Genomic DNA, 8,651 nt, shown 5'->3' with positions numbered 1-8,651 from the left:
TGTTTTTTTATTTATTATGTGGTAATTAAATTGTTTTATTGTATTATCTCTGCATCTTGGAAGTGGGGATTTGTGGTTCATTCAATTGGTCATTTTTACCCAGTGGCCAATGAAGCAACTTAAATGTCTTATTATTTGTACTCTGTTATATCTGTCTATTCATAATTCCCTGATCACCTAATTACCAAGTGCTGTAGTGTGTCTGTCAGTATGCAGGGCCAAGCCTTTCAGCAAGATCAGTGCATGAAGAAATGTTATTATATGTACTTTGTTTGAGAGCAAGTTTCCTTAGGGTGTAGACTTCAAAAGCAAACAAACGTAACCACTTCACAGAGCGTTATCTCTGTTAAAGCAAGAAGCTTCATCAAAACAGAAAGCACGATGGAGGAGAGAGTTCTAGCTCTGAAAGGAAAGATTATGAAGCATCCCATGCTAAAAAAAGAAAACCTCAACCCTAAAACATGGGTGAAATCAGAGCAAGTCAAAAGCTTTACAGATTTCATTCTTCAGAAGGAGCCAGAGGTAGACAACGGTTTTGATAATGTGGAAATGTGTAAGTATGACCTATGATCAAGTAGTAGTTCAGTAGCAGAGTCATTAATTTACTCTAATGCAGGCACTGGGTTACCGTTTTATACTAGGACTGTCTACAATTATCTTTATCCAAGCTTATTTTACAATGTCCTTATGGATTATCATTTTTTCAAAAGCAAAGTACTATTAACAAGATCATGTACTATTAAAAAATGTATTATAAGGACAAATGACGAAAAGCTTCCTGGTTGGTTTAAAGTGAATACATTTTATGATTTAAATGGGAATCTGACAATATCTAAAACTTGATTTTGGTAACTTTTATTTCCCTCAAATTTTTGTTTACATTTTAGATTTAAAATAATTAACTCTGTGTCCAAAATACTTGTTTGTAGTATGGCAAGCTGAGAAAAATGCATTAAGAAGGGAATTATATATGGACAATAAATTGGTTAAATTTAATGAGAAAATGGCTTGTAGAGTCCTGGTTTGGAACCATAAAGATTATTTTATAAATAGGGTGTGTGATATTTTTAAAAGTATTTATTTATTTATATTTTTTATTCTATTGTGTGAGTTCTCTGATAATGAAAAGTCTTTGAACCTTTCATACATGCTACATATTAATACTTCTTTACTGTAGGGTAATTTTAAGTTTTGGAAGACCCCTTCACACACCAAACTAAAATTTAATTTAAGGACGTCATAGTATAGTTGGAGTCTAAATTGACAAGGCTGACCTGAAATGACTTTAATAACAACAGAAATTTATAACAAGGACTTTAGTTGAGAAATGAATTCATATTCATGGGATACCTTTTGCCTCGTTGGATGATGTCATGTGCAAATAATACAGCAAGTTATGTTTGTAGTGTTCTATGAGCAATCCATTAATGATCATGCAAGATTACTTCTAACTCAAGCTTGAAGTGAATACCTCTAACATCAGTTTTTGTGTACTCAGTTAATGTATATCTGACATGTGCAAGGGTCAGGTTGTCAGTTTTCTTTTAATCTTTATTTCTTGTAGGAAATATATCTATGTTGAACTCATATATACTTTTATATGGATACACCTTAATAAAATGGGAATGGTTGGTGATATTAACTTCCTGTTTTTGGCACAGTATATGGGAAGGGGGGAAACTTTTCAAGATGGGTGGTGACCAAGGCGGCCATTTTGAAGTCTGCAATTTTGGATCCAACTTTTTTCAATGGGAAGAGGGTCATGTGACACATCAAACTTATTGGGAATTTCACAAGAAAAACAAGTTTTTTAAAGTAACTTTACAGGAAACTGTTCATCTAGGAATACTCGGACCTGACACCCATAACGTGGTGGTGCACCATCTTGCTGGAAAAACTCAAGGAAGGTGCCAGCTTCAGTGTATAAAGAGGAAAGCACATCATCATGTAGCAATTTCGCATATCCAGTGACCTTGAGGTTCATTGATGAAGAATGGCCCCACTATATTTGTACCCCATTATACCACACCATACCATCAAGATGTGCAGCTCCTGAAACCACGGATACTGGAAGCCTGTGCTAGCATTTCTCCTGTGGTGTTGCTATCAGTGTGTGAAGAGTGGGAGAAGAGGGTTGCGTTAACAATCCAACACAATGGGCAGCACTTTAAACACATTTTATAAGTGCTCAGAAACTTGTAAATAACTCATGAAAGAATTAATTGTTTTTCTTGTGAAATTCACAATAAGTTTGATGTGTCACATGACCCTCTTCCCATTGAAAAAAACAAAAGTTGGATCCAAAATGGCCGCCATGGTCACCACCCATCTTGAAAAGTTTCCCCCCTCCCATAAACTAATGTGCCACAAACAGGAAGTTAATCTCACCAACCATTCCCATTTTATTAAGGTGTATCCATATAAATGGCCCACCCTGCACTTTAAAACCTTGAGCAGTTAGCCAGATCTGTCAGTTAACTGTTGTCTCTCTAATGCTCTGCACCAGTGTTAGAGACTGAGAAAGAATACATTGAAGCAGCAAAGAGGAACGATGTGGAAGCCATGAAGCTTTTAGGAAGAGGTGTGAACGTTAATGCAAAAAACGTGGTAGGTCAACGAAATTGTCGATATTTTTTTTATTAAACTTAATTTACATGACTTTTTCAGCTTATGCTCATACAGCATAAATGGACAGCATTGGGAAGTTAACTTTAAATTTTACTTTGTATTGGTACAGATTACAAAACAAACAAAAAAAAAGTGTTCATTTATTCATTGTCTGTTGCTGCTTATCCGGTTCAGGGTCTTGGTGGGTCCAGAGCCTACCTGGAATCATTGAGCGCAAGGCAGGGACACACCCTGGAAGGGGCGCTAGTCCATTGCAGGGCAACACGTACACATTCACTGACACCTTTGAACACTTTTGAGTCACCATTCCACCTACCAACATGTGTTTTTTGACCTTGGAAGAAAACAGGAGCACACTGAGACACAGAGAGAACACACTAAACTGGGCATAGACAGTTACCTGAAGCAGTGCTTGAACCCACAACACCAGGGCCCTGGAGCTGTGTCACAGGGACACTACCTGTTGCACGAGCAAGTCTTTTTATTTTGTATCATGATCATATAACACATGTATTCTATCACAACTTGGCTCTTTGTCAAATGTAATGCAATTATATTTGCTTTATTTGATCCATGGGCTCAGGATAAAAAAGCTTTTATTTTACTTCAAAGCTTGCATGACCAATAAAATATGGCAGGGTGATTTGCTTTTATCTAAATCTAGATTTTCTGAGGCATCTTTGTCTCATCACAGCACCATCGAACAGCCCTTCATTATGCTGTGGCCTGCAGAAATGTTGAGGCAGTGGATGTACTCCTCAGAAGGAGAGCAAAGCTGGATCTACAAGACAAGGTAAGCTAGTCCAGATAAGAGCTGAATATAATTTGACTTCTACATTTAACCCATTTGGCGATATGCAAACACACACACCTGGAGGATCTAGCAGCCACCCTTGGTGCCCAAGGGACTGTTGGGGTTTAGGTGCCATACCCAAGAGCAGCTCAGCTGTGGTTTGAGGGAGGAGACAGTGTTGTTCCTTAACTTGCCCTGACCCCAATATTCCTGCCAGTTGAGGTTACAGAACCTGCAACTTTCTGGTCCCAAGTACATTAACTGGTCTTTAGGCCATTGCTGTCTCCACTTAAAATATAGGTGCCAACAAACTCCCACAGAGTGACCACTATTATTTATTTCTCATCTGTAAATGCCTATTGATTGTGTTTCAGTTACAACCTTCTTAAAAAGGATAATTTTGTAGTGTGAAAATACCATAGAATTAGAAGCAATGCCCTTTAATTATTGTTTCACCACTGTCATGTCCCACACAGTATGGAGTAAGTGCTGTTCACTTGGCAGCATGGTTTGGCAGTTTGGAAATCCTGAAATTACTTGTCCAAGCTGGAGCAGATCAAAGGATTGAAAACATGGTGAGGTCGTTATCATCTCATAGTTCCACCTTTGTTCCATCTTTTATCTCAAGTTTACAAACAGCTTTGAAAGTCAAAAACATTTATAGCACACTCTTTCTTCCCACAGCAAGGGATGAACATGATGCACTGTGCTGCCATTAATGGTCACACTGAAATTATGGAGTACATAGTGGTTGACCTTCAAATGAAAGAGCTGGACAAAACAGACCATGTAGGACTTGGAATTTAATTCTTTGAATTGTCATTTCCTGGAGGTACCTTAAAACCTAAGGGTTCATATCTGGGCTCATATTTTAGATCTTCAACATTATCGTAATCGTAATTAATTAGATTGTAGATTCTGAGCAATCTACAAAAAATGGATAATAAGAGTTCAAGCAGGTAATAACAAAATATGAATATAGAGCATGTTCGCTAAGGTTTATAATTTAACACTCAGAAATAATAGGCAAAAAAAAAAACAGATGCTAAAATGCTAGCATGGCTAACGGTGCAAGTATGAGCCCATTAGCTTTATCTGTTTATGATACTAATTCTGCTATAGAATGTGTTTTATATTTGTAATGTCCATATACAATGTAGTATTAAAGATTGTATGGTCTTCAAATATGCAGACTGTTAGGAATAATAGACACTTTCTTTGTTGGAATTAGCATGGGAATAGGCCCTTTACTTTGGCAGCGGAGCATGGCTGTGTGAAAATGCTGCAGTTGCTGATGGAGGAGCCTTACAATATGGCCACTATGGAGGAAAACAAGGTCGGCTTAAATTCTTTACAGCAAATAATTCCTTGTGGCAATACTGTACACAGCTACATCACCTTGAGATAATGTAGCTAAACATACAAACTATTTGAACTTTGGCCTTCCTCTTTTTTATTTATTTTTATTTATTATTTTTTTTTAGAACGGTGACACACCTTTACACCTTGCTGCCAAAAATGGTCAACTAGAAGCTGTGAAGCTGCTGCTGGACAAATTTGAAATCAGAAATGAAGTAAATTATGTAAGTGTTGTTCTATATTTAAAAATTTCAAACTAAGAGTCTGATTGCAAAACCTTTAAGAGATTGTTAAAGCTGAAAATTTGAAATTTGCTTCTTAAATTTATGAGTTGTAGATTTTAAATATTTAATATACATTTTAATAACGTTGTTAATAAAATAAATAAATACTGTCTATCTGCATTTTGGAGGTAAAAAAAAATTATAGCGTTTGTAACCTAATTAGCTAATCATAAAGGGTGTTTACAAACCCTTTGACATGTTGGCATAAACCCAAAAAGACGGATATACAGGGGGTCCTCGACTTACGACGTTGATCCGTTCCTACGTCGCGTCGTAAACCGATTTTCAGTGTAAGTCGGAACATACGTACATACTGTACGTAAATAACATACTGTAAGCACTTATCCTATCCTCCTCGGTCCCGAGCCGCGTAACCGTGTATTCTTCCGCCGCGCCGCGCACACCACACACGCAGTTCACGTTACGATGTTTACGACGCAAAACCACTTAAGTCGAAACAAGGTTTTATACAGTAAATGGGAGATGTGTCGTAACCACGAAACATCGTAACTCGGGACTGGCGTAACCCGAGGACCTCCTGTATGTTAAAATGCCCCCTAAAGGGCAAATACTGGTGCTAGAGTAGCAAAAACCACTGAACCCATAACACATAGACACATTCTATTACGATACACACATACAGTGCAAAGACATTTGGATGGTACTGGATCAAATGAACAGTAAATTAATTAAAATATTGGATTATTCTACAACTTAGTGTATTCTGTTTGTAGGCTGGGGAGACAGCCCTGTTTTTAGCTGCAGTGGGAAATCATGAGGAGTGTCTTCTCACTTTGCTCGAAGCTGGCTGCAACCCAAACATCCTCACTATTGTAAGAATAAAACACTCCTTTCTTGGAAGCATCAAAGAATATGGTCTTAGTCATCTGATACTACGTAGTAAACATGCTCAGTGTTTGACATTGTGGTTTTTGTTGTTTACTCAGAACAGAACCAGCCCTCTGCATGCTGTGTGTGAAAATGGTTTTACACCTTTGGTGAAGATCCTTATTAATAATGGTGCACAGATGAGTGATCAAAATCAGGTGAATCCCAGACGGTTTTCCCCTATGAACAATTTGAGCCTTATTTAAATGTTGATTGTAACGTAGGTCAAGAATAAACCAATACAAAGTAAAACTGGATCAAATTAGACCAGTTTGGAAAAATACTGGAAAATGTATACATTAAAGAAAAATATTTTTCAGCATTTGCAGACACCATTTCACCTGGCTGTAAAGAGCTGCTATATTCCAGTGATACATTCACTCCTGGAGTGTGGCTGCGACACAGATATCACAGATCATGTGGGTTATGGATACTTCATTCATTCAATACTGAGTGGATTTTCAATATTTTACAATTGAAAGTGTGTGTGCTGTTTTAGCCAATGTAGATCAACTTTAAATATTGTAAACAAACCATCAAGTCGTAATGTTATATGCTGTCAGTGATTTTAAACGTCTGAATGGTTGTGTATTTTGAGAACGAGTAAATGAGTTCCTTTCTCCTCAACTGTAGCTGGGTCAGACAGCCCTCCACATTGCAGCAGAAATGGGGAAGGTGGACGTGGTGGAGATGATTCTGAAAGCTTGTGTGGACATGGAGATCAAAGACAGGGTATTCTGCCTCTGTATTATACCATAAAACCTCACATAAATACCAGGAAAGGTGTCAGATATCAAGGATATTTTGTTTTTTGAAACCTAGCAGGGGAAAACAGCCTTGGGAGTGGCAGCCAGAGCTGATGCAGTGATCATCGTAGACATGATTATGAAAGCTGAACGATATTTCAGCTGGTTAAGAGTGAGTATAAAAAGTCATAGTGGCTAATGTGGCTAAACATTAATGGCAGATCAAACCCCACCCTTGATTTAAATCTCAGTGTCAGTTTCCAGTTCTAATTTTGCTCTAAATGAGGACTCTTCATACAGAAAGTGGTGTGGTCCAGGACAAGCATTAATCCACTGACTTTAACAGAAACTGACCCACAGAAATGTGCTATTTACACGTTTCTATTTAAATGGATAAATGTACGTAAACAAAAATGTACACTAGTACACTCTACACACTAGTACTAGCAGGTAGTGTCGTAGTCACACAGCTCCAGGGACCTGGAGGTTGTGGGTTCAAGTCCCACTTGGCATCACTTCTCATGGCCTCAGCCACCTCATATTTCCTCAGTGATCCAGTATTAAATTAGTGTGTGGGATTAATGTAATTCTACACTGTAAATGATACCACACCTAAATGTCACCCCATCAGATTTATGTTGTTAGAGGGCACGGTTATAGCAAAAAATATTGGCTTTCCAATAAAGTCTGACAAGTGAATAACATAACTAAGAGGGACTGGCCAGCAGTAATATTGGATAATGTGCCTAGACGTGCTCGTTCAGCACCTGTTTTTGTTTTTTTAAGCATCTGGCCTTTCTCGAAGTTGGTGTTATTTGATTATCTTTGTCAGGCCAATCCAGGAGCTAATGAGACCCTTCATGATGAATTTCCGCTGACGTTTAAGCCCGACCGCCGTGGCGAGACTACGCAGGTCCGAGATCTCATTTGGAGGCTGGCGTACAGCCTCCTGAAGCGGAATGAGTGGAAGAAGCTTGCAGAGCACTGGGGCTTCTCTGAGCAGCAGGTGGCTGCCATTGAGGAGCAGTGGACAGGTGGGTTACTGCTCTGGACATTGGCTTTCTTAAAGGGGCAATGTCAACACAATAAGTGTATCATCTGTGTCAGTGTGTATAAGCAATTAGTAAGAAACTAAGTTGATTTAAACATGCTTAAATAAACACTGTGAGCCACATTCATGGGTTGGTGCTCACAAATGTAGACTATGGCCCCTCATTTGTACATCTTAAGTAAATGCTACATTCTCATTGCAATAATCGGTGACAGGTCCCAGCAGTTACCAGGAGCATGGAAACAGGATGTTACTTATTTGGCTCCATGGAGTGACTGTAGCACAGAAAAGTCCAGCCAAAGAGCTCTATGAGGGACTAGTTTCTGTTGGGAATACCAAGATGGCAGGTATTAACATTTTTCCATTCCATAAGCTGTATTTTTATTATTATACATTGTCACATCCCAAAGACTAACATGTATTTCCTACATTTTGGATTATAATATTAGAATATTTCTATGACCTTTCCAAGAACCACTGCTTAAAATTAAAATGATATAATGTTTTTGTTTTGGTAGAAAAATTAAGAATGGAGGGAGAGGACCATGGCAACCGGAAATGTGTGATTTCATGAAACCATTTTAATTCACATGGAGGAGCCTTGAGAAGAAACAACTGAGGTTTATCTTCTCACATTAACACCAAGGACAACACATTAACACACACACACACACACGCGTTTGATCAGCAGGTACCAATAGTATCGACTCTTACAAAGAGAAATGTGAATATTTTTGTTTTGTTGACCTTCATACTTCCAAAGACACTTCAGGTAATGATTGCATCACACTCACGGGTTAGTGAACACATTCAGACAGAGCACAGTGACAAGACAATACCAAACAAAACAAAAAATATAAACAATAATAAAAGAATCATCAACAAAATTGATTGTGGCATTT

The 8,651-nt window shown here is 38.0% G+C and overlaps 1 protein-coding gene across 1 annotated transcript; it reads left to right on the top strand.

Moving 5' to 3' along the window:
- The first annotated feature begins 2 nt into the window (after nucleotides 1-2).
- On the top strand, nucleotides 3-8,649 carry LOC136678684 (ankyrin repeat and death domain-containing protein 1B-like). The gene is made up of 15 exons (XM_066656777.1): nucleotides 3-553; nucleotides 2,507-2,607; nucleotides 3,323-3,421; nucleotides 3,898-3,996; nucleotides 4,106-4,210; nucleotides 4,653-4,757; nucleotides 4,906-5,004; nucleotides 5,799-5,897; nucleotides 6,012-6,110; nucleotides 6,273-6,371; nucleotides 6,586-6,684; nucleotides 6,775-6,870; nucleotides 7,531-7,732; nucleotides 7,965-8,096; nucleotides 8,268-8,649. Exons 1-15 carry the CDS (start codon nucleotides 382-384, stop codon nucleotides 8,321-8,323), a joined length of 1,662 nt encoding a protein of 553 aa, XP_066512874.1. The 5' UTR covers nucleotides 3-381; the 3' UTR covers nucleotides 8,324-8,649.
- The last annotated feature ends 2 nt before the right edge of the window (nucleotides 8,650-8,651 follow it).

This window comes from Hoplias malabaricus, chromosome Y, assembly GCF_029633855.1.
Source record: "Hoplias malabaricus isolate fHopMal1 chromosome Y, fHopMal1.hap1, whole genome shotgun sequence".
NCBI classification, from domain to species: domain Eukaryota; kingdom Metazoa; phylum Chordata; class Actinopteri; order Characiformes; family Erythrinidae; genus Hoplias; species Hoplias malabaricus.
The sequence above is the reverse complement of the archived record's forward strand: the minus strand, read 5'-3'. Positions and strand labels throughout refer to the sequence as shown.